The 26917-nt window shown below is 39.5% G+C and overlaps 2 protein-coding genes across 2 annotated transcripts in view; one reads left to right on the plus strand and one right to left on the minus strand.

Annotated features, from left to right (window-relative positions):
• Window positions 1–94, minus strand: part of LOC119736869 (mucin-5AC-like) — a 36214-nt gene extending 36120 nt beyond the window's left edge. Inside the window, exon 1 of the mRNA XM_038210878.1 lies at window positions 1–94. Within this exon, the coding sequence (XP_038066806.1) occupies window positions 1–94 (94 nt within the window).
• On the plus strand, window positions 93–26917 carry LOC119736870. The gene is made up of 8 exons (XM_038210880.1): window positions 93–207; window positions 5365–5481; window positions 6374–6509; window positions 20559–20754; window positions 21349–21470; window positions 23512–25547; window positions 25717–25848; window positions 26641–26917. The coding sequence occupies exons 1-8, from the start codon at window positions 93–95 to the stop codon at window positions 26865–26867; spliced, it is 3081 nt and encodes a 1026-aa protein (XP_038066808.1). The 3' UTR covers window positions 26868–26917.

The raw sequence follows: 26917 nt of genomic DNA on the forward strand, positions 1-26917 counted from the left end.
CTCCAGTGGAATGACTCGGGCCGCTGACAGCCTGCATCCAGGTGCAGCAACTCCCAGGATCACACGCGTATGAGCAGCGGGAAGCCACCACCATGGGGACCGGTGCATCCAAAGATACTGCCGCAACGCTGATGCCAAGCCACCACCACAAGATTAAGAAAAACAGTAGCAGCACTTGGACTTCTAAGTCACAGCCTCCCAAGAAAGGTACAAAAACCTGGTGGTTTTAGTTCTCTTTTTCCTTGCTTTTTGTTTTTTTTGGTTATTTTTTTCCAGATTTTACTATGTGTTTCTTCTGTTGTTTGCATGAAAGGCAAACCTCGTTTAAAGGGAATGTACACCATTGGTTTTTGCTGTAATTTTCAGAAATGAACTATTTAGGGGGTTAGTATAAAAGATCAAATTTTGTTACACTGACATGTTTGAATTTTTTTTGTTCGAAAATGCTTGAAAAACCAAAAAAAACCCCCAAAATGTTCAAGTAGTCTGGTTCCCTGACTCCACCAAAGATAAAATGGATCAATTTCCAGATGCCGGAAAATTGTAAGGTAAGGGAACAAGTCTAGCTGGCCTACACCCGTTCATGAATATGTAACCAATAGCAAACAAAATTTGAACTGAATAAAAAATGGTAAATTTGGAGCAGTAGTTGCAAAATAGTTAGGTTTTTCCAACGGTGGTCGGCCGACCACCGCTGGAAATGTATACAAAAATACCATCTTCTTGAAAATGACTTCACACCAGGTGCCATAATTTTACAGGATGCTTTAGACTGTCATTTACCAACATCCTAGTAAGGTATTTCGTAAAAACTTGGTAGTTTTATTTTTCAATGTTTGCAAATGTTGTATATGGCCATTCTATAAATTTGGGGTCCACTTTTTTTCCCGTCCCTGTTACATCTGACATCTATGATTGTATAATTCCGATGCCCTTTAACACAAACTGCATGTTATTTTATGATACATTGCTTTTTATGCCCCGCGGCGAAGCCGAAGGGGCATACTGTTTCCGCCTTGTCCTTCCGTGGGTGGGTGTGTGGGTGGGTGTGTGGGTGCGTGTGTGGGTGGGTGTGTGGGTGGGTGTGTGGGTGCGTGTGTAAATACCGGCAATCGTGGACTTTCACTAGGATTACACACCTTCAAATTGTGACGCACTGGGACCGTGGACGTCCACGGTTACTTTTTCTGTATTTTTGGAATATCTTTGGCTAGAAGAGGCGCTCTATCATTCCCCAACAGTTTTAACGATAGTCCACGTTTTGGCGGTGAAGATCAGGAGTCGGTGCGTGAAAGTATGAACTACATTCAGCTCGTGTGACAAAAAAATGGAACGTACTCGTCCCTAACTGTAGGACGCCCTCAAGCGGTACGTGGTGGCGCGCGCGCTGTACCGATCCGGGCCGCTGCGAGCTCGAGCGCGCCGAGCGCGCAAGTTGGCACCGTGCCATGCCATTTCCCGCGCTTGCAGGATGAAACACGTCCACGATTCGATTGTTCAGATCGCTGGACGCCTGCGATGATTTAACGATTATAGGCAGATAGAAGGCACATCAGGTTTGTAAAAAAAACATTGTATTTTCTATGCAAAAACATTTTTTAGGCCTAGTTTACTCATGGTTTCTTTTTATCACATCACGTTAATATTTCGACGCTCAGTATAGGCCTACTTGACCTGATCACGCGGCGCGGTCCCGTCACTATCAGTACAGTCACTACATCACCCGCACGTACGTAGGCCTAACAAGTACTGAAGCCAATACTGCACTGCCTAACGTTTAATTAGACTAGTCGAACAAACATGGCTTGGCGTGAATATTGTCCTAACAATGAGCGATTGGACGTTGTCCAAATTTATGTTAGAAATTTGATTTTGGCAGTATTTTGCTTGTATGTTTTGGTTTTTGTTTTGATCATAGTGTTCAGTATTTCGATTGCTTTTGTGCGTTAAAGTATAGCCTGCCCTGCATGCGGCCTAGCTGCATTGTAGCCTAGCCCTAGGCGGCCTACTCGGTTAATTTGGAAAGGTGAGCAAGTTACGGACACAAATTCAGGTAGGACTAGGCCTACTCCGGTCGGGTTCCAAAACTAGATCTAGCGATGTCGCTTAACTGTGCATACATCGCTTAGGCCAAAAAAAAAAATTGCTTCTGCTTCCGATTACATGCCTTTCAAAATAGGGTCGGTCGGTCGGAATTTTTTTTTTTTTGCCATTTTTTTTTATGCAGATTGAATGGGGTATCCAATTATATGCGAAGTTTTAGCCTGAACTATTTCCGTTGCACTACAAAGCTATACACGAAATGGCAACAAAAAGTGAATAAAACTACCTATAATTATTGTCAATATATTTACGTTCGATAATTTAAAACAATAATGGAAAATTCAGGTCGTTCGCACCATATGCACAACGCTAGTCAAGACGCGGGGAGCTGGCCAAAACTCCGAGGTGTGTGATGCGAGCATGTGGGGCGAGCGGCCCGCCATGGGCCGACAGACCTGTTTTCACGGTCGAAAATGTCGGGAAACACGCTAGTCAAGACGCGGGAGCTAGCCAAAACCCCGAGGTGGGTGATGCGAGCATGTGTGGCGAGCGGCCCGCCATGGCCGACAGACCTGTTTTCACGGGCAAAAATTTGGGAAACACGCGGCATGTATCACTCCAAATACGAGTAGTGCAATCTCATAATGAACTCTTGAACCCAGAAAATACATACACAGACAAGCTAGATCATTTCTGTGAATTAATTTGCAAAAACGTTCTTTCTCCATCGGTGCTTTCTTGGCATTTTTACGATGTCGAATCCGACCAGTTGACAGTGCACGTGTTTGTAGCCATGCTATCGATCACATAGCCGTGCACAGACTAGTTACCGCAATTTCATCATATCTTCTAAATTGGCGCGGCGGGAACCAGTCATCGCCGCATTGCACTGGGTTTACGCACGTGATTAGACCGTGACATCGAATTGCGAAGTTTAAAATTATATCGCGAAGCGAATTTGTAAAAATAACGAAGGTTTCTTTTGAAAAAATAGCGAATGTAAGTAAGAAAACAAATAAATACAAGCTTTGTTGACTAAAAAAGGGTTGTTGAGAGGTATTTTATGAAGACAAAAAAAGACATTTATTCAATCATTATTATAATTTTTTTTCTGGAATTGCAGATAACATTTTTAGGGTCGCAGCCTTAAAATAGGGTCAGTCGGGTAACTGGAAGCAGAAGTATTATTTTTTTGGCCTTAATCAAGCGACGATGGCGCAAGGCCGAATAAAAATAAATGTTTCTCTCGTCCGGTTTTTTTGATAAAAAGGAGGAGAGGGGCCTTTTTTTTTTTTTCAAGATGGCAGCCATTTTAAAATTTCCTGCAACCGTTGGTGTTTCAACTGTTCAAAGACACTTTTAAAATGAAGGACAAGTTGGACAAGAAAACTGAACATATTAGTGTCATTTAGAGTATACTGTCACTGAAACTTCGACTCACATATTTCGCAAGTATTTATTTTCCGATGAATTTCTGGACTTTTTCGGTGTCTTTTTACTGCGTTTTCAAATTTTTTTTTTTTAAATCCAGGCGGCCTCCAAAAAGGAAGCAGGCGGGGATGTGAAACATGTTTTTTTTTCACTTTGCTGAACTTACGTGTGCAATACATCATTTTTTAGTTATGTTTTTTTTATAGCTCCGTGAATGAGCTCCACAAGTTCAGCCGGCAAAAAAATGCAACGTGAAAAAAATGGAGTGTTACTTTTATGTACATGTTCATATTGAATGTCTTCATTGATCTATTGCATTGGCGGATCCCGGGGTGCTAGGGGGGCGTGCGCACCCCCCCCCCCCCCCCGGCAGTGAACGAAATTTTGTAAAATAAGGTCATTTTGGTCATTTTTCATTCGAATGAGCTGTTGCGCCCCCCCCCGGCAAACAACCTCAGCCCCCCGGCAAATAACCTCTCTGGATCCGCCACTGTATTGGATATAAACTTTAAAAATAATGAATTGCAGCTGCCACGGTAGATTTTCGATCTCATCGCACAGGTCTCTGGTACTCCACACCTCGTACATGCAAAATGATTGGAGCCCGTTGAGTACCCAGACTCGGCACTAATGGGTACTCGGCGGGCTCCTATCATTTTGCGCGTACCGGTGCTTGGGGTACGGTGCCAGGGACCTGTGCGATTAGATCGAAAATCTGCCACGGCAGCCGCGATTCCCGTTGCGATGAATCGCACATTTTTCGAGATATTTTTAAAAACTTTCCCTACTATAAAGTTTTTTTTTTTTTCCACTAGATTGACGAATACATTCAAAATGAACATTTATGTACATAAAGTAAGTTTAGCAAACGCTCAAATTTTTTTTTTGTGTTAACGTTTTTTGCCAGCTGAGCTCGTGCGCGGAGCTTTAAAAAAAACATAACTAAAAAATGACGTCTATTGTACACGTCAACGTCGCTTGATATGGCTGTGTAGGATCTTTGGTTGTGTGTGCTGCCATGCTGCATTGTAAATGTCATCAACATAAGCTAGGCCTAGGCCCAAGCTAAGACCTACTTAGCGATTCATGTCGATTATAATGTGACGGTCGGGGTAGCCAAGGTATAATGTAAAATTGACATGCCCATTTGCCGCAGATATGGCTCCTGTCCTGTCATGCTGTTCTGGACCTCGTGCGCAGGGGACTATTTTTTTTGCAATGTTTTTTTTTATAATTTTTTACTCAAAATAATGACTTGGACCAGAAAGTAATACGTTAATGATAATTTCAGAGACTTTTCAGAAGACAAATTATACATGTAGGACAATTGAAAGAAAACTGCAAAATTTGTTTGACGTTTGGATCAATTGGCCGATTTCGCTTCAGTACTGCCTATTTATGTGCATATATTCAATTTTATCACTAAAAGATCAAATTATTTATAAGCAGCAAAATTTCCGTTGATCTTCTCCTGTTGGTTATTTTATATGTGTTGTGCAAAATGTAGGCTAACTCCATGCACACCCATCTCGATCACTGTGAATGCATTTCATACTGTACTTTCGTATGAAGAACTTTGTACATGAAACCCTATTGACAAATTTGTGACAAACTAGTTTATTGTTACTTGTTCGTTGTGACCAGAGTTTGTAGTACTGCACATCATCATCATTTTATTTCCTCTGAGTCTGCTGATGATATGTGTTTTGCCGTTGCTTCACTCTCAAAATTTGCAGAACAACGCTCATTTCTGATGAATTTGAACATCAATGATTTTTTTATTGCCAAATGACATGTTGTGCATATTGCAAGCAAAAATAAACATGGAGCATGTTTGTTTGTGTAATCTTTTGGTATTTTCTTTAATGTAGTACTTCTTTGCTTTGTCAGAGAAAATGAATTGCAGAAAAACAAGGAGAATATCGCCTCAACAACATGCTGAGAAATGGTGCAATAATGGCAGTGATCAAGTAGGCTTCGAGAGGAGGTACATCAATGACTGTGTTGGTAAGTAGAACATGTGATTGAAGACAGTTATAAAAACCAATAAATGGCTATACTCACTCACGTTTGACTGATATAATGTACTGATATGACTGATATAATGTACGTAGTAAAATTGACCGATACTGTATTACTAAACGATAGTGTTATACATATTTACGCATTCTGGTTAGTAATACAATGTATGTATCAGTCAATTTGTGTGACAGTTGGTTACTAAATTTAAAGTTGTAACAACATCGGGATTCCATCATGACCGTGGGATGCACCTTTGATTTCTCAAATGAAGTTTATCAGGGGTCCTGAAATTTACTGATCTAGCAAAATTAACCAGGCATTTTTTAAGGATTTTGGCAAGCAAAAGGCAAATAACCTTTGTGTAATAAAGCCTAATTCCTAAATCCATTTGAGTTTGAAGGGTCCACACAGGGGTCCTCTTGTAACATACTATAGTCCATGTAGGCCAACAAACGTGTATTGTAGGTACTGTGTTGTTTTGGTCATTAATTCCATGCCAAAATCATCTGCATTTAAAAATAAATTGTCATAAGATAACAGGGATTCTTTTAAAAATGTATAACTATAAGTTTTATACTTAACACAAAGATAAAACACAAGAGAAACTGACTAGGTAATCATCTTGCATACATTTCAAAGAATTAACAAAGAAAGACTGGCAGGGGCAGGATTCGAACCTGTGACCTCCGGAATACTGTACAGACGCTTTACCGACTGAGCTATACTCAAAATTGAATGAAGTCTCTTGGCAATCAACTTGGCAAAACAAAGAGGGAAAAAAAATGTGGGTCCAATTCTTATCAACTCGCACATGTGTGTATACTTTTTATGAGTGACCAATTGTGGTGTTTGACCTTTATTTCTTGTTGGTATACAGGTTATGGTCTTTTCACCACTAAGCATTTCAGCAAGGGGGACTTCCTGCTGGAGTATAGAGGGAAATTGGGCAAGGGAAATTGCAACAACGATAACGATTACACTTTCTTTTTCAACCACCAGGGTGTTGAGTACAGGTTAGTTATATTTTTTTTATTTACATTCCAGAATTGCCAAATTTTACTTAAAATAAATGATAATGCTCCTACATGTAGCAAGGAACTTATACAAAGACAAAAGAAGGCAAGAGTGTTGTAGTCAAGACCTGTCACAAGACCGGCACGCCAGGCGCCTGGCCTGGTCCTTGCATTCCTTTGCATGTCGGTGCAGGCAATTGCGTGCCAATTATGCAGGCTATAAGCACAAGGGTCCGAATGCCACTAATTGCCACTATTAGCGCCGACAATAGAAATTCGCTGGCTGGCCAAACCAGACAAAGAGGTTGTGATGAAAAGATTAGAGTTTCAATAGAAAGAAGTATGTGCATTTGGTGCCACAGTGTGTCAATGTCCTGATTAATTAGTCTCTGGGAGGGTACATGACTTTAATAATGTACCGATACACTTGTTGTTTTTTTCTTTACGAGTTTTTATTATAATTTTTTTGTTCATGTGGCTTTCTCTGCTACTGCTAATATAAAGACGGCTTCATTTACTTCTTTTTACTCACCGTCCCAAACGTGCCAGAAAGTGCTAGTATATTATTCAAGTTCTTTGCATAAAATAGCCGGTCCGTCGCATCACTCATAACAGTAATCTTATCTAAGGACATTATTCCGCCAAAAAGAAAGTTGAGCTGATCAGTTGAATTTTCTAACGCAACCAATCTACCTGATCAAATTCTAGGTTTCATAGTAACATTAGCTCCTCGAAAGATGATAAATTTGGGTTTATGAGGAAACTCCTGTTTTTGTTAATACATGTAATAAATGGGGCCTGCTGCAACTAAATAATAAAATTGTTAATTAATGGGGCCTGCTGTACATGTCCTCTATTGCATAGTCCATGTACAAGACACATTCCAAAACATTTTAAATACTAAAATTGTTAATAAATTGGGCCTGCTGTACATGTCCTCTATTGCATAGTCCATGTACAAGACACATTCCAAAACATTTTAAATACTAAAATTGTTAATAAATGGGGCCTGCTGTACATGTCCTCTATTGCATAGTCCATGTACAAGACACATTCCAAAACATTTTAAATACTAAAATTGTTAATAAATGAGGCCTGCTGTACATGTCCTCTATTGCATAGTCCATGTACAAGACACATTCCAAAACATTTTAAATACTAAAATTGTTAATAAATGAGGCCTGCTGTACATGTCCTCTATTGCATAGTCCATGTACAAGACACATTCCAAAACATTTTAAATACTAAAATTGTTAATAAATGGGGCCTGCTGTACATGTCCTCTATTGCATAGTCCATGTACAAGACACTGTCCAAAGCATTTTAAATACTAAAATTGTTAATAAATGGGGCCTGCTGTACATGTCCTCTATTGCATAGTCCATGTACAAGACACTTTCCAAAGCATTTTAAATACTAAAATTGTTAATAAATGGGGCCTGCTGTACATGACCTCTATTGCATAGTCCATACATGTACATGTACAAGACACATTCCAAAACATTTTAAATACTAAAATTGTTAATAAATGGGGCCTGCTGTACATGTCCTCTATTGCATAGTCCATCATGTACATGTACAAGACACATTCCAAAACATTTTAAATACTAAAATTATTAATAAATGGGGCCTGCTGTACATGTCCTCTATTGCATAGTCCATCCAAGACACATTCCAAAACATTTAAAATTGTTAATAAATGGGGCCTGCTGTACATGTCCTCTATTGCATAGTCTATGTACAAGACACATTCCAAAGCATTTAAAATTGTTAATACATTGGGCCTGCTGTACATGTCCTCTATTGCATAGTCCATGTACAAGACACATTACAAAACATTTAAAATTGTTAATAAATGAGGCCTGCTGTACATGTCCTCTATTGCTTAGTCCATGTACAAGACACATTCCAAAACATTTAAAATTGTTAATAAATGGGGCCTGCTATACATGTCCTCTATTGCATAGTCCATGTACAAGACACATTACAAACATTGAAAATTGTTAATAAATGAGGCCTGCTGTACATGTCCTCTATTGCATCGTCTATGTACAAGACACATTCCAAAGCATTTAAAATTGTTAATACATGGGGCCTGCTGTACATGTCCTCTATTGCATAGTCCATGTACAAGACACATTGCAAAACATTTAAAATTGTTAATACATGGGGCCTGCTGTACATGTCCTCTATTGCATAGTCCATGTACAAGACACATTACAAAACATTTAAAATTGTTAATAAATGAGGCCTGCTGTACATGTCCTCTATTGCATAGTCCATGTACAAGACACATTCCAAAGCATTTAAAATTGTTAATAAATGGGGCCTGCTATACATGTCCTCTATTGCATAGTCCATGTACAAGACACATTACAAAACATTGAAAATTGTTAATAAATGGGGCCTGCTGTACATGTCCTCTATTGCATAGTCTATGTACAAGACACATTCCAAAGCATTTAAAATTGTTAATACATGGGGCCTGCTGTACATGTCCTCTATTGCATAGTCCATGTACAAAAATTACATTACAAAACATTTAAAATTGTTAATAAATGAGGCCTGCTGTACATGTCCTCTATTGCTTAGTCCATGTACAAGACACATTCAAAACATTTAAAATTGTTAATAAATGGGGCCTGCTATACATGTCCTCTATTGCATAGTCCATGTACAAGACACATTACAAAACATTGAAAATTGTTAATAAATGAGGCCTGCTGTACATGTCCTCTATTGCATAGTCCATGTTCAATACACTTTTCAAAACATTTAAATACTAAAATGTTTTTAATTGGGGCTTGCTGTACATGTCCTCTATTGCATAGTCCATGTACAAGAAACCTTCCAAAACATTTTAAATACTAAACTTATTAATAAGGCCAAAAAATAAATAGTTCAGCTTCTTAATTTGCTTATTTTTTCTGCAAACCAATCTACCTGATCAACTTCTAGGTTTCATAGTAGAATTAGATCCTCGAAAGTTGATAAAATTTGGGTTGATGAGGAAGCTCCTGTTTTTGTTAATACATGTAATAAATGAGGTCTGCTGCAAATGGGCAATTCCACCGTTACGGACGTTACATTCAGAGGCGACTAGAAACTTTGACAAACCAAAATAACATATTTGGGGTCAAAGCAAATTTTATTCACTCAGCACATTTCAGACTTAGGCCCAAATGTACAACATGGTATGGTGAACTAAGAGGTAACCTGATTAATTAATTAGACATAATCGTTGCTATGAGTGTTACGGACGTTACGTTTTCGGACATGGCTTTTCAAATTTGGAATGTATTGGTGAAACTCTGTGAAGTTTCTTGCCAAAGCCCTTTGAAATAACTATGCACTAGCAGTTGTAACTTCACTCTTTACAAACATGGATGACCACTTAGAAAAATCCACTGTGATGTTGGAGAAACGGACGTTATGCATGTGAAAACGAGATGCTCCGCAAGATTACCAGTCATGTTTTTTTTAGCTGTAAATATCTTTTTCATCCTTTTTATGGTGTACCACCATCACCACATGGAAACCAATTCTTGTAAGAAAATGTCAGTGATTGCTTACTTAATGATAATCTTTCTTCAGAGAGTAGCACATTTCAAATTAACATTGACCATGTATCCTGTAGTATTTGCAATGCAGCAATAAGAGTGTCCTCAATCTGAAACAATTCAGGTCACCGTCATTTCACTTTTAGGGTATACCTACCGGTACATGTACATGTACATTAAATCAATTCATGTGCCAATTTGAAAACATTTCAATACATTTTACAATTTGCATTTTACAATTTGCGGGAGAAATGTTTGAATGTATTTCAATAAAAGATCAGTTGCTAATGTATGTGACCCCTTCCCCCCCCCCCCATTTCTTCAATTAGAGCTCCTCATTTAAAAAGTACAAGTATGGCGTATTTGCATGTGCATACTGCACTCTGGAGGTTCAGCCAAATTATGCTTCCATTATAACAGCCTGTAAGAATTGTGAACAAACACATTAGAAACATTGTGAAAATCTTCCAAATTTTCTCTTTCCTAAAAAATACCTAGAAAATTATATCCCCCCCCCCCCCCCCCCCCCCCCCCCCCCCCCCCCCCCCCCCGCCGTTTTGGGCCAATTTTAAGGCGGATTTCTGGCTGGGGCCATTTTGGGGTTTACCCAAATCAGGGAAAACATCTACAATTGTTCTGTCTTTCACATAAATGTCAATATTAGTAGTCAGAGATTACACTAAAATTGAAATAAAAAACAGTTAATGCAAAGGTCCAAGATTAGGGGCCTTTAAAATTTGAAAAAATACATGTGACGCATCATGACGGATCATTTTTGACAAACCCCCCCCCCCTAAAATTAAGGAGTGAGGCATGATGGGCATTATTTTCCTATATTCATGCTCTACTACAGTAGTTGTACCCATGTATTCAAATTCAGCTTCCAAATCAATTTCAATCTCAAGATATGGGTCCTTAAAGTCAGTGATTTATTCTATGGGCCAGTCAGTTTCCCCTTTTTGTTGTTGCAAAGTTCATTGAACTTTGTGCTACCGTAACACCACAACAGAAAGCAATTTGAATTTTTGCTTTCGATTATCATGTATGGAACAGCTAACAGAACCTTACCACCAAGTTTGAACAAAATCTGTGACATATGGTGCCATGGCCCGTTGAATTGGCACGGAATGACCCAGTGAGCCCTGTATGCACACCATCAATTACAGGAATGTCCAAGAGTACTTGACGAAGGAGTCGAAAAGCCAAGCGGTTGTATAGCATCACTCCTGATTTAAAAGCAATTTTTATCTGAGAATTATGAGTTACTTGGGTTTTTATAAGCTGAGAAATACGGTAACTGTTGTTTGTATCATGTTATAAAATTTAGTGAAATGGCGAAACAAAGCTATTGACACTTTAGTTCAGATAAAAACTTCTGAAAAAACTATTAATCAAAATTCACTTACTTTGCATGTGTGCTTGTCAGTTTCAAACTTCAGCTGTACATATATGTACATGTACATGTACATGTAAGTGGCATGCCTGAGATATGGCTCTTATACATGTACATGTAATTATAACATTCAAGCCAGGAGGCAGAACATTGTTACAAATGACCTAGATTACTTGCACATATAGGGTCATTTCATATTTTAAAAGAGGGGTGTGAATAAGGTGCATAATAGAGGGTGCTTGAAAGGTTCATTTGTATGCAGTATTTAATGTGTAACGTCCGTAACGTAACATCCGTAACAAAATTTTGTAACATCGGTAACGCTCGTTAGGCCAAAAAAAAATAATACTGCTTCCGGTTACCCGACCGACCCTATTTTTAGGCTGCGACCCTAAAATTTTTATTGGCAATTCAAAAAAAATAAAAAATAATAATGATTGAATAAATAAAAATAAAAGCTTGTTGCCTAGCTTTTCTGTCTTCACAAAATACCTCTCAACAACCCATTTGCTTCAAAAAATGCCTGTATTTATTTGTTTTCTTACTTACATTCTCTATTTTTTTTCAAAAGAAACCAAATTCGCTTTGCGATCTGTCATACCTCGCAATTCGATGTCACGGTGACTATTATCACGTGCGTAAACCTTGATCAATGCAGTGACGACTGCATAGCTGCCAACTAGTACGATTTTTTCGTAATTATATTACGAATTGTTTGTTAAATTACGAAAATACGATTTGCCACTAAAACATTACGAATTTCCCATTTTCGAAAAAAAAAAATGTAAAGTATCGTTTTTGACCGAAAACTTCTGGCGAAATGTCACGATTATGGATGGACTGGTGACAAGTCTAATAAGAATGCAGTCAAGCACCTGATAGACATCAATACAGTGTGCGCAGTGGAGTACTTGAGGACCAGACTAAAAATATTTTTCAATGGTGTGTCATCTGTGTGCATCTCGTGGACATGGTGGATGTGTGGTTGAGTGTACTGTATACGTGTGAGTACTTTTCAGTGACGATCGTGAGCATATTTATTCGCTTATTGCCGGGATGAGACCCATCAGTGCGAGATTTTAATGAGTATGGTTGGAATAATTGGTAATAGAATTTGAGTTTGTCACAACGGACAGAAAAGATAAATCAGCATGCGTTTACAAGGTATGTTGGCGGGATATTTCTATTGCATACGGTGGCCATAGATCATTGTGTGTAAAACATATACGAACTCGAGACTCAACATCGAAAGCATGCATCTCCAAAAAAATATGCGCACATGTTATTGATGTTATTATTTATTTGACTTCAACAAACAAATACAGACAATTAAAACAAAATTAATTTTTTTTTTTTAAATTATCTTTCGGCCTACAGTACATTATTATTCACAACAAGAAGGGTAAGCTAGCACATGTATGTGTACATGTCCTGTTCTCGATGTTGGTAAAGCCTTCGATAAAACGAGAAGTTGAAAATGACCGCGCAGGTTGATTACTACATGTAATTGGGATTTTGAAATGTTGGCAGCTATGCGACTGGTTCCCGCCGCGCCGTACAGGGGCCAATTTAGAAGACATGATGAAAGTGCGGTAACCAGTCTGTCATGGCTATGGGATTCGTCGGATTCGGAACTGGTCGGATTCGATCGTAAAAATGCCAAGAAAACACCGATGGAGAAAGTTCAACATTTTTGCAGGTTAATTCACAGAATTGATCTATCTTGTCTGTATATGTATTTTCCGTGTTCAAGAGTTCATTTTGAGATCGCACTCGTTACTCGTATTTGGAGTGATACATGCAGCGTGTTTCCCGAAATTTTCGACCCTAAAACGAGGTCTGTCGGCCGCGGGCCACAAATGCACAGTGCATCACACACTTCGGAGTTTTGGCCAGCTTCCCGTCTTGACTAGCGTTCTGCATATGATGCGAATGTCCTGAATTTTCCATTATTTTTAAGAATTATCAGAGTAAATATATTGACAATAATTAAGGTAGGTTTTATTCACTTTTTGTGGCCACTTTTTGTGTATTATAGCTTTCGTAGTGCAATGGAAATAGTCATTACTGGACCAAGCCCAGTCCAATGTGGCTTTCACGAACCCGGATTCCCGGGTTCGTATTCATGAGCCCCCTACTAAGATAATGACTACTTAATCAGTTGACGACCATAAATATGTTCGCACATACTAATAAAACAGTGGGAGTGCAGTGGTTTGTCCTTGATAAACAGTCAGGCTATCCCCAGTGTATGTGCATCTGTTGTCTAGAGCCAGCCTGCCTCCCATCAGAATTGAGTGACGAGTGACGAGCCAGTTAAGTGCTGGAAAGCTACCTACATCTAAGAAAGCCACATTAGACTGGGTTTGGTCCAGTAATGTAAGGCTTCGCATATATAATTGAATACCCAATTCAATCTGCATAAAAAAAATTGGCCCCCCCCCCAAAAAAAAAAACCCGACCAACCGACCCTATTTTTGAAATGTACATGTATGTAATCGGAAGCAGAACTATTTTTTTTCGGCCTTAGCCTAGATCTAATTATTGGAATTTCAAGTTTCACACTGCACAAGGTAACCCTTCAGAAACTAAGCTTTAAATTTGTGGTTTGGAAAAAATCACTTCATTAGATATGACTGTAGAGGTAAAATATGCTCAAAACGTTACGGACGTTACACGTTGCCGCGGAAATAAAACCTTAAATATGATTATTCATAGTGTACTAATGCAAATACAAATCAGATTTTTGTCCTAATGTTTTGGAGAAGGTTCCCTTATATAATAAATTCCAAAGATGTTTTCATCTTTGGTAAGCTATTAAATGTTAAAATTTTTAAAAAAAATTTGGAAAATTTAACAAGTTACCATGGATACATATTCAAACGTTGAAAAAAAAATGAAAACCAACAAATCCAGGCAATATTAGTGCATATTCATAAGGTTTAGGTATCCCCCTCACCTGCAAAAGTGAAACAATTCGAATAAGTTCCATTTAAAATGTTGAGGGTCATGTCAACTGTGGCATGGAATTGCCCAAATACTAAAATTGTTAATTAATGGGGCCTGCTGTACATGTCCTCTATTGCATAGTCCATGTACAAGACACATTCCAAAACATTTTAAATACTAAAATTGTTAATTAATGGGGCTGCTGTACATGTCCTCTATTGCATAGTCCATGTACAGGACACATTCCAAAACATTTAAATACTAAAATTGTTAATAAATGAGGCCTGCTGTATATGTCCTCTATTGCATAGTCCATGTACAAGACACATTCCAAAACATTTCAATACTAAAATTGTTAATAAATGGGCCTGCTGTACATGTCCTCTATTGCATAGTCCATGTACAAGACACATTCCAAAGCATTTTAATACTAACATTGTTAATAAATGCGGCCTGCTGTACATGTCCTCTATTGCATAGTCCATGTACAAGACACTTTCCAAAGCATTTTAAATACTAAAATTGTTAATAAATGGGGCCTTGTCCTCTAGTGCATTGGACTATGCAATAGAGGACATGTACAGCAGGCCCCAATTATTAACAATTTTAGTATTTAAATTTTTTGGAATGTGTCTTGTACATGACTATGCAATAGAGGACATGTACTGGCAGTCCAAAACATTTTAAATACTAAAACAGTTAATTAATGGGGCTGCTGTACATGTCCTCTATTGCATAGTCCATGTACAAGACACTGTCCAAAACATTTTATAGACTAAAATTGTTAATAAATGGTGCCTGCTGTATAGTGTTGGGCGGTTCCACATTTTTTGAACCGGCGAGTCTGGTTCCATGAAAAGACTCGATCCCGAGTCGGAACCGGTTCCAAAACTTATAAAGAAAAACAAAGGGATGACATTCTTCCGACGTCTGACTTTTGCGATTTTGAAGAATAAAAACGAATTCTAAATCTGAAACTCACGTTTGTTTTTCCAACATCTGATATTCTGACTTAAGTTATTTTTGCTTCGTAATAAATTGTGCTTCTCTTACTTTTCGTTTCCCTGTTTCACGTCTTTTCTTTCATCTCTGCCTGTGCACGGTTAGCCTTTAGTCAAGGCGCATTACGTGAATCTCCCATTTGAGCTAGACCCGAGTTTGCCTATGACAAACTCGGGTCGTACCTACCGATTTCAGAATCAGCAGCTTTCAACGCGATCTCTCTTATCTGATCAAGAGTTAACGAGCCGTGAACAGGTGGTGTATGGTGCCTCTGCCTGTGAGCTTACTGACAAAAAATATCTACCAAAGTCTACTAGGTTCTTGTTTATAATGTAAAGTATTTGGAAAAGTGTGAAAAGTTATTATGTGAGCAACTTTGAATCATAAAAATCGATCAAATATATCTCGAGATATCAAATAAGAAACAGTCCGCGACTTCAGCCATGCTCTTCAAGGTTTCCGTTATTTGACACCACCAGCTCATGGTCACTGGCCCTGGGGAAGTGGGTGCCAGGGTAAGTGTTTATCTTATAATTACTTTACTGATAACAGCTGATAAGAGTCACAGTGAAATCGGTAGGTAGTTCAGGGGTTTTGGCAAATGGGAGTTTCACGTAATAGCGCGCGTGGCTACCCGACGCGTGACGCAACCTGGTTGCTTACGAGAAAAACAAAAAACACCTGTGGTGCGACTATGCGAGTGGCGGAGCCACGTGCCAGAGGGCGACAGAATCTGCACAGACAGTCTGGGCGTCGCACGTACTGCAGTCGAGTATGAAGTACACTTATTGGTCTAAAGCCTTATACAAGACATGTACGTCATACAAATCAGCCAATCCAAATATTTCTTACGCTGATCCAGCGTTTCCCCTGCCCATTCAATCGTCACGAGGCGGCCTGCCTCACGACTTTTTGAGGCCGCCTCGGGTTTTTTGGCCAATATCGCCGCCTGACGGGTACGAAAAAGGAATAAAAAAAAAATTATAGGCAAATCTGTGCACTTTATGTGTGTGTCTTGGTATTTCACCTTCGTATTCTCCGGACTAATTGTTAGTGTTCTTTGAGATCGTCATTTGTACCGTGAACGAAGACGATACACGTCCAATTCTCGAGCTAGTATGGAGCCTTTTCAACGTCCGTGTGTATATAACTAGTCGAGTCTGGGTGCATGTCGACTCAAGATTTTCGACTGAGTGACGAAGTGAAAAAATCCCATTTATGGATACATTGCACAATCCTAATGCGCAGATCCTCCATGCTTAACAAGGCAGATAGTCCCAGAATGCTGGGCGCGTTCCGGCTGATTCGCAGTGAGTTCCTCATGTGCAATTGGGCACGTGGTGCGACAATCTTGGTTGCACAGCACGCGTGCGTACATTATGTATGACCTGGTACCCTCCTCAGCCTGCCGAGCAATCGGTGAATGCAATTTTTTTGTTTTCCGAAGGCTACAAAACGGTACCATGTAACGGTTTTCCAATCAAAAATCCTCAAAATACATGCGTAGAAAGTCTATGAAATGGAGTTTATTCGGAAGCTTGGACTTTTAGGAGAACACGAAAGTTGATTTTTTGTCAAAAATAATGCCGGCCCGTTCCGGCAGCCGATTTTATCCGCATGTCGCAACGGCGATTACGCGTACACGTGCATGTTTCGTGTTGCTGCGTTGTGTGTACCGTGAATGGAACTGTATTTTTTACCCATGTGTTATGGCGGGCTGTGTGGTCGCATTGCGGTGTGAACCCAGAGTCAGACATGTCGGACAATCGTGCGGCGCGGTGTTAGTGTTACGAGGGAACAATTATAACTTTTTTGTAACAAGTGATAATAAGCTGATTCAAAATTTAAAATATTGTTTATTTTATAAGGATTCTTATGATGTTAAACATTTTGATAGATTTGAAAAATTTAGAGGTGTTTAACTAATATTTTGACCCTAAAAATTTCAGAATGTTTTCATTGAAATTTTTTATTTTAAGTCTGAAGCTACACGTATTATTCATTGGTATAATACCCAAACTCACGTTATTCCGCCGGATTTTGCTAAAAATGAACGAACACCGAGCTCGTACGTACCAGAAAGATCGTGCGTGTACAGCAGCTGTATACTGTACGTACACAATCTGCATATCGCATAGAGCTGCATGAAAACACGTGGACCCGTACATACGAGAGTTCCCGCTGCGCCGCACACTAAGGCCCAAAGAAGGCGTAATGGAAATGTGGTAATCAGTCAATGCAATAATCGCGCACGGTGCAATGCGCACTGCTGTATGTACTTTTTGCAGTATCAGTGTTTTGCATGCAGGCCAGCCGGACGGAATAGACATCGTAAAAATGCCAAGAAAACATCGATTTAGAAAGACGATCTTTGCAAGTTTATTCACAGAACTTGATCTCTCTTATTTCCCGTGTTCATGAATTTATTTCGAGGAAGTACTACAGTATACATACATGTATAAAGTGAAACGATGCAGCGTGTTTTACTAAAATCCTATACCGTAAAACAAGGCTCATTGCCGGCCCACCACAGTGCATCACAAAAGCTCGTAGTGCGAAGTTTAGACGTTGTTTGCTGGATTCTCGTCGTGACTATAACATTGTGCATATGGCATACTTGACCTGCATTTTCCATTATTTTTGAGATTATCAACGGCACAATTATTTTCGATAATACTTAAGGCAAGTTTTTGTCATTTTGAGGCCCTTTTTTGTATAGCTTTCGTAGTGCAATGGAAATAGTTCAGGCTGAAAATTTTCATATAATTTTAACAAATCTGAAAGCAAATATTCAGTTGCTTTATGTGCCGTTTATTAACTCCATTTTCCAAGTATAATTAAGTGATGAACCAACTGACAACTGTATTTAAAAAAATGAAAACATAAGCAGTAAAACCTTTTATTAATCTCCATTTAGGCCTAGTTAGTTTTTAAAAATAAATTCTTACAGTTACAAAAACCAAAGAAGTAACGCCACCTGAGCATGTTATTATGCAAAAACTATAATGCAGCCCCTTGAAGAAATCCTGATATTCAAAATATTAAAAACAATGTTGACCCGTCGTTTCACCGCTGTTTATCCGTGAATTTTAAGGAGAGCGATTTGCTCTCCTCAAAGATTTGAGGGGAGCAATTTATACATGTAGCTCTAATGGATTTCCTTTAAATGAAGGACTGATTCCAAAACATTTTAAATACTGAAATTGTTAATTGATGGGGCCTGCTGTACATGTCCTCTATTGCATAGTCCATGTACAATGCACATTCAGTGCGTGAAATTACCATCGGACATTTCCGACCACTTTCTTGGTTTGTCCGACCAAATGCAGATGTACTCGGACAAAATGTCAGAGCGATGTATGAATATATTCTTTGTGGAGTTGTCTTTTAAAGAAGTATGAAATATACGCTTGCACACAAAATTCTCTTGCTGTTTATTTTCAGTAATCCGGTCTGAATTACTCTAGCTGAGCTTATTTTTACGCAATAGATGCAATGCAAAACATAGATCCAAAACATTTTAAATTCTAAAATTGTTAATAAATGGGGCCTGCTGTACATGTCCTCTATTGCATAGTCCATGTACAAGACACATTCCAAAACATTTTAAATACTAAAATTGTTAATAAATGGGGCCTGCTGTACATGTCCTCTATTGCATAGTCCATGTACAAGACACATTCCAAAACATTTTAAATACTAAAATTGTTAATAAATGGGGCCTGCTGTACATGTCCTCTATTGCATAGTCCATGTACAAGACACATTCCAAAACATTTTAAATACTAAAATTGTTAATAAATGGGGCCTGCTGTACATGTCCTCTATTGCATAGTCCATGTACAAGACACATTCCAAAACATTTTAAATACTAAAATTGTTAATAAATGGGGCCTGCTGTACATGTCCTCTATTGCATAGTCCATGTACAAGACACATTCCAAAACATTTTAAATACTAAAATTGTTAATAAATGGGGCCTGCTGTACATGTCCTCTATTGCATAGTCCATGTACAAGACACATTCCAAAACATTTTAAATACTAAAATTGTTAATAAATGGGGCCTGCTGTACATGTCCTCTATTGCATAGTCCATGTACAAGACACATTCCAAAACATTTTAAATACTAAAATTGTTAATAATTGGGCCTGCTGTACTTGTCCTCTATTGCATTGCATGTACAAGACACATTCTAGCATTTTAAATACTGTATGCCTGCTGTACAAGTCCTCTATTTCACAGTTCGTGTACGTGTACCGCTAATACATATTCAAACATTTCACATATCCTATTATGTTAGAATGTGTTATGTTCCAGTGGTTTTATTTGCGTATTTAATGTACATTGACTATGGTGCGGATGACTTGAATGCTCCATTAATAATTAAAACAAAAACTTTTACCTTATATATTTTACATTGAGCAATTATATTTTAAGCTCTTTTGATGTTCATTCTCGAAAAACTTTCTGGTGCTAATGGAACTAACCCAGACCCAAAGTAAAACACATACATGTATGATTCTTTGCTCCTGTTCCACCATACAATCATCACACAAAATGACGATAAATTTTTTTTTAGATGTACTGACCCTATTTTTAAAAAGGCATGTAAAAGGAAGCAAATTTCCCTTGGCCTTGCTTCTTAATTTGAAACTTAGTTTTAGTCCATACTTTTCCAGTTCAAAAATAATCAATATCATTTGAATTTTAAGGAAAAATCCAGTTACTTGTAAAGATCACCGTATTTGTTACAGCTACCGGTACATGTGTAATCACTATTGGCAATCACTTAAATAACGGACAACTGCACATCCTGTATTTTTGGTCAAACGTTTTATTTTCTGTTTAAAAAAAAGAGAAAAAAAATCAAAACTACTAAGCTGACTTCTACATGTACTTGGAAAACGGGTATTGGGAATGCATCAGCTACCATTAGAAAGCAAATTAATTAGCCATGATAGTATCCATGTCTTTAAGGCTTTTTATGCGGCCCTGGATCGCGGCAGTGAGACTTCGTGTTGTGCACAAAAAATCTGGACTCCAACGTTGCACTCCCACTTTTAAATTTTACACTCCCACTTTCTCAAATCCTGGCTAAAACACTGTTATGAACATCATGATTTGCACTACTGTTTTTTACAGCATTGATGCAATGAGTCCCACTTCATGTATGGCACGGTGGATCAACGATGCGAAAGACACACCCAACTGTGTGATGAAGAAACTAGTTTTCAAAAGCTGTGATGAACCACACCTGTGTCTGTTTGCCTTGTTCGATTTGGAAGTTGGCTCAGAGCTGCGATACAATTATGGCATAGACAATCTACCCTGGCGACAGGTAAGAAAAAGAGCTATACATGTATATAAAGCAACCATGTATACCCAGGGCCCCTGTGGCCTGGAAAAATCTTGAGAATGACATGGATTTTTTTTTTCATTTCAAAATTGTATGGTCCTCATATGGCTTTATTTCATACCTTGCAAAATGTTCTTGAAAATTGTATTGGACAAAAACTAATCTTGAGTTTCCAATAACCCGACTGTGACTGCAACAAATTGGCCATTAGTAGAGTTGGTAAAAAATGTCTTTTCAATAATGAAAGTAAATGGGAAAAAAAGAAATAAAACATTAATTTATATATAAAATCAGCTGAAATTGCTGCATGTATATTGTGTAACAAAATTCAAAAGATTGTAATCACTAGTGGCAAGTTAGTGGTTGAAACAAAAATCATGTTGGACTGAAAGCAAACAAAACAATTGAGAAAGTCAATGTCTTTTCGGTCAATTTAAAAATACTTAAATTTATGTCAAAAATGCTTATAACACTTCCATCGTCTGTTTGCTCGTTTGCTCTATTTGCTTATTTACTGATTTACTTTTTTGAGGGTAGGGGCGTTAATAATAACTTGTTCTTTGTATCTAATTTTAGACCAAATGGAAGCAAGATCACAGCGACAATGACTGTCCATGCCAGTTGTATTCACCATCGTTTCATGATGAGCCACAGCAATCACGCATCAGTGCTGGTCATGCAGCACAAATGCCTTCCAAGTTGTCTATAGCTGAGCCACACCAATCACACATAGTTTGTGGTGGTCCACATTGTCTTAAGAAAGATGTCCAGGCAGCAGACCAAATGCCTTCCAAGTCTCTTGATGAGCCACAGCAATCACACATAGTTGTTGGTCCTCATTGTCTTGAGCAAGATGTCCAGTCAGCAGACAATATGCCTTCCAATTCCTCTCTAGGTCAGCCACAGCAATCACACATAGTTGGTGGCCCTCATTCTCTTGAGCAAGATGTCCAGTCAGCAGACCATATGCCTTCCAATTCCTCTCTTGGTGAGCCACAGCAAACACACATAGTTGGTGGCCCTCAATATCTTGAGAAAGATGTCCAGTTAGCAGACCAAACTCCTTTGAAGTCCTCTCTTGATGAGCCACAGAAATCACACACAGTTAGGGGTCGTCATCGTCTTGAGATAGATATCCAGTCAGCAGACCAAATGCTTTCCAATTCCTCTCTTGATGAGCCACAGCAATCACAGATAGTCAGTGACCCTCAATGTCTTGAGAAAGATGTCCAGTCAGCAGACCAAATGCATTCCAATTCCTCCCTTGGTGAGCTACAGCAATCACACATAGTTGTTGGTCCTCATTGTCTTGAGCAAGATGTCCAGTCAGCAGACCAAATGCCTTCCAATTCCTCTGTTGGTGAGCCACAGCAATCACACATAGTTGTTGGTCCTCATTGTCTTGAGCAAGATGTCCAGTCAACAGACCAAATTCCTTCCAATTCCTCTCTTGGTGAGCTACAGCAATCACACCTAGTTGTTGGCCCTCAATGTCTTGAGAAAGATGTCCAGTCAGCAGACCAAACGCCGTTGAAGTCCTGTCTTGATGAGCAACAGAAATCACACATAGTCGGGGGTCGTCATCGTCTTGAGAGAGATGGCCAGTCAGCAGACCAAATGCTTTCCAATTCCTCTCTTGATGAGCCACAGCAATCACACATAGTTAACGTTGGTGGCCCTCAATGTCTGGAGAAAGGTTTCAAGTCATCAGCAGACCAAATGCCTTCCAATTCCTCTCTTGGTGAGCCACAGCAATCACACATAGTCAGTGACCCTCTATATCTTGAGAAAGATGTCCAGTCAGCAGACCAAATACATTCCAATTCCTCTGTTGGTGAGCCACAGCAATCACACATAGTTGTTGGTCCTCATTGTCTTGAGCAAGATGTCCAGTCAGCAGACCAAATGCCTTCCAATTCCTCCCTTGGTGAGCTACAGCAATCACACATAGTTGTTGGCCCTCAATGTCTTGAGAAAGATGTCCAGTCAGCAGACCAAACGCCGTTGAAGTCCTGTCTTGATGAGCAACAGAAATCACACATAGTCGGGGGTCGTCATCGTCTTGAGAGAGATGTCCAGTCAGCAGACCAAATGCTTTCCAATTCCTCTTTTGATGAGCCACAGCAATCACACATAGTTAACATGGGTGGCCCTCAATGTCTTGAGAAAGGTTTCAAGTCATCAGCAGACCAAATGCTTTCCAATTCCTCTCTTGATGAGCCACAGCAATCACACATAGTTGGTGACCCTCTATGTCTTGAGAAAGATGTCCAGTCAGCAGACCAAATGCTTTCCAATTCCTCTGTTGGTGAGCCACAGCAATCACCCATAGTTGTTGGTCCTCATTGTCTTGAGCAAGGTGTCCAGTCAGCAGACCAAACGCCGTTGAAGTCCTGTCTTGATGAGCAACAGAAATCACACATAGTCGGGGGTCGTCATCGTCTTGAGAGAGATGCCCAGTCAGCAGACCAAATGCTTTCCAATTCCTCTCTTGATGAGCCACAGCAATCACACATAGTTAACATGGGTGGCCCTCAATGTCTTGAGAAAGGTTTCAAGACATCAGCAGACCAAATGCTTTCCAATTCCTCTCTTGATGAGCCACAGCAATCACACATAGTTGGTGACCCTCTATGTCTTGAGAAAGATGTCCAGTCAGCAGACAAATGCATTCCAATTCCTCTCTTGGTGAGCCACAGCAATTACACATAGTTGATGGCCCTCAAAGTCTTGAGAAAGATGTCCAGTCGGCAGACCAACACCTTTGAAGTCCTCTCTTGATGAGTCACAGAAATCACACATAATTGTTCAGAGGCATGCTCCATCATATCCTGTAGAGGATAATCTTGACTCACCTGATGAATATTCCTCAGATGAAAACGACCCAGATTTCATTCCAGATTCAAATTCGTCAGATGAAGACATTGTTCCAGAATCATCAGATGAAATATCTTTGAGGTCACCAAGCCCGGTAATACCGATTCCATCAAGGGAGTCTTCCAATCATCCAGTTTCTTCTGATGAGACTGTCTCCAGCACAAGTGAAATTGAAGTCATGACAACTTCAAACTCTGAAGGGAAGCGCCACTGGGACAAACCACAGTACTGCCCATTTTGTCTTCAGCAACAGAAGAAACTACCACGCCATTTGACTACACCGATGCATAAAGATGAAACCCAAGTTAAAACTTGGCTGGCCACAACAGATGTGAAGGAAAAGAAGAAACAACTCACACTGATGAGAAACTACGGCAATTTTCTTCATAACTCAACTGTTTTGAAAAAGGGGAAAGGCACTCTTATTGTTGTGTATCGTCCTGGATATGACACGGACCATAATGATTATCTTCCTTGTCAGGACTGTTACGGCTACTATGCCAAGTCAGATTTATGGAAGCACAGATGCAGCCAAAAACCTGATGTTGATTGCTCTGGTGAGCCTTGTGTAAAAAAGAGAAGAACTATGTTCTGCAAGCCAGGGAGAATGCTTTTGCCATCAACACCCGGGGTTAGTACTAGGACTAATGAAATCTTGTCAAGTATGAATGCCGACAACATTTCCCGCTTGGTCAAGTCTGATGAGCTTATCAAAAGGTTTGCTGACAAGTTGGTAATGAAGCATGGCCACAGCAAAGACCAGGCTGGATACATCAGGCAAAGATTAAGGGAGATTGCACGAATGGTGTTGGAATTTCGATTCTTGACGGGCCAAACAAATGTTGGATTGTCTACACTGATATGTCCTACAAAATTTGTTGCAGTGACTCGTGCAACACGAGTTGCAGCTGGCTTCAATGACGAAACTCATCTGTACAGCACACCCAGTCTTGCACTGAAGATTGGACACAGCATGAAGACTTGTGCAGAAATTCTGCGTGGTGAGGCTCTTATGTCTGGGGATGAGTCGACTGAGAAGCGTTGTAAAGGATTCCTATCACTTTACTCCACACAATGGGAAGAAAAAGTCAGCCATCATGCATTACGTAGTTTGAATGAGGCGCAGCGAAACAATCCAAAGCTGTTACCGTTGACTGAAGATGTGGTGAAGCTATCGCAATATCTGAAGGATGAGGTTAGAGTCAGGGAACAGGTGTTGCAAAGTGCAGATGGCTCAAGAGAAGTCCAAACAGCATGGTCAAGGCTGGCAGAAATTCTTCTCTCCCAAATCATTCTCTTCAACCGAAAGAGACCCGGGGAAGTCTCAAGAATGACAATTCAAGACTACAGTAAGTGCATGAATGGAGAAGACACAATCATTGAAGGTGCCCTGACAGCCTGGGAGAAAGCCCTGTGCAGAGTGCTTTGGAGGGTAGAGTTGATAGGAAAGCGGTCCAGGACTGTCGTTGTACTTCTCACCTCTGACATGAAGCATGCCTTGGATCTTCTCCTAAGTAAGAGAGCTGCAGCTGCAATTAATGATGGCAACGACTATCTCTTCTCAGCTAGATATGGAGAAGGCCACATTAGAGGGACAGATACTGTTCGTGAGCATGCCAATAAGTGCGGAGCCAAACAACCTGCAAATCTACGAGCGACCAGGTTAAGGAAACATATCGCAACAGTCTCGCAGATCATGAACTTGAAAGAAAACGAACTGGATGTCCTGGCTAATTTTCTTGGACACGATATCAGGACTCACCGACAGTACTATCGTCTCCCTCAATCTACCATTCAAGTTGCAAAAGTATCCAAGGTTCTTCTGAAAATGGAGAAAGGGGACATCAGGGGTCTCGCCGGAAAAACTCTACAAGAGGTTGAGCTCAATCCAAATGAAGGTACACAAAGAAAATTGCTATTGTCAACATTCAAAATAATATCCATGTATCAATGCCCATTTTTGGGAAGTGTGATTTACAAAAACATTTTCAATTTTTTTTTTTTAACCTCATCACGTTGACAATATCAAGTGAAATAAAAGAGACGTGTTTTATATCATTCTCTCAGACTACAATACAGATGCTGAGTCTGATGCTGAGTCTGGGTCTGATGCTGAGTCTGGGTCTGATGCTGAGTCTGATGCCGAGGCAGAGGTCAATCAGGTCAAACCACCAGCTCATGGGGACAGACACGGGAAAGGTACGCATCAGTGCTATCAGACACGGCCAATATGCAGTTATCACAAGTATATTTTGTCAATACAATCAAAAAGGTGTACATTTCAATGGGACAGATTTGCAAGATGTGTTGGAACCTATACTGTGAAAACGGCTCACACATTTGTGGGTAGTACGGTCGAGTGAAAAAGAATTATTTTTTAAGTTTTTATTACAAACCAAGTAATTTTTGAAATCACGTTTTTAATTGGGAATCTTGCCAAATCTAGAAGAACTGAATCAATATTTAATACCCTCTAAACGCTAATCCACTTGTTAATCTGTGCTGCAGTTTTAACAAAGACCACATGTGGCTCATAAAGGACTGAAAATACAAGTTGGTGTCGCAATTGTTTACGGTACATGAACCTTTACTGGAGGAAGTTCATTGTATGTTTTGTTTTGATATTTGGTTTGGGGGGGGGGGGGTAAGGGTTATGATATGGTACACGCAAGTTTTTTCTCTCCAAAATTCAAAACCGATGACTGATTATAAACACACAACAGACAACTCTGAGCAAGACCAGAATAATCTGTCAGCGACCAGCTCGCAGCTGGCATTTGTGCGTGATGTCCACATTTGGCTGGGGTTGAGCCACTGGGTCGATGTTAGTGGAAATAATATTGCACCTGTGTTCGGTAAATTAATTAAAACATGTTGCGAACTGGTTGAAAGATATTGCAGTGATTCGGATGACTGGCTAGCGTTTTCCCTCTCCCATCCACCACCCCACAAAAAACTACATAGGTGTATGTCTTTTGGTTTATCGTGCAGGCAAACAACCTACAATTAAGAGAGCTTGGAGTAGTAAAGAAAAGAAAGCTGTTGCAAGGCATCTAGGTGGATACCTCCGTGGCCGTACAGTTCCCGGCAAAGCTGCTATCATCAAACTGTTCCAAGCTGAGACTGGCACATTCTCACACAGGTCATGGAAGAATGTGAAGGACTTTGTCAGAAACCAAACAAGAAAGCAGGACCCAATGTCCTTTCTTGGTACCTAAATCAGTCCAGAGCTGTAGCAACCATCAAATCAATACACCTTTGGGGATAA

Source organism: Patiria miniata, unplaced genomic scaffold, assembly GCF_015706575.1.
Source record: "Patiria miniata isolate m_02_andy unplaced genomic scaffold, ASM1570657v1 HiC_scaffold_3, whole genome shotgun sequence".
NCBI lineage: Eukaryota > Metazoa > Echinodermata > Asteroidea > Valvatida > Asterinidae > Patiria > Patiria miniata.

Excerpts from the sequence above, each read along its gene's own strand:
- LOC119736870 (XM_038210880.1), top strand. The coding sequence starts at position 93 with ATGGGGACCGGTGCATCCAAAGATACTGCCGCAACGCTGATGCCAAGC. Across the intron at positions 208-5,364 it reads GTCACAGCCTCCCAAGAAAG|AGAAAATGAATTGCAGAAAA; the intron begins GTACAAAAACCT and ends TTGCTTTGTCAG. Across the intron at positions 25,849-26,640 it reads TGGGGACAGACACGGGAAAG|GCAAACAACCTACAATTAAG; the intron begins GTACGCATCAGT and ends TTTATCGTGCAG.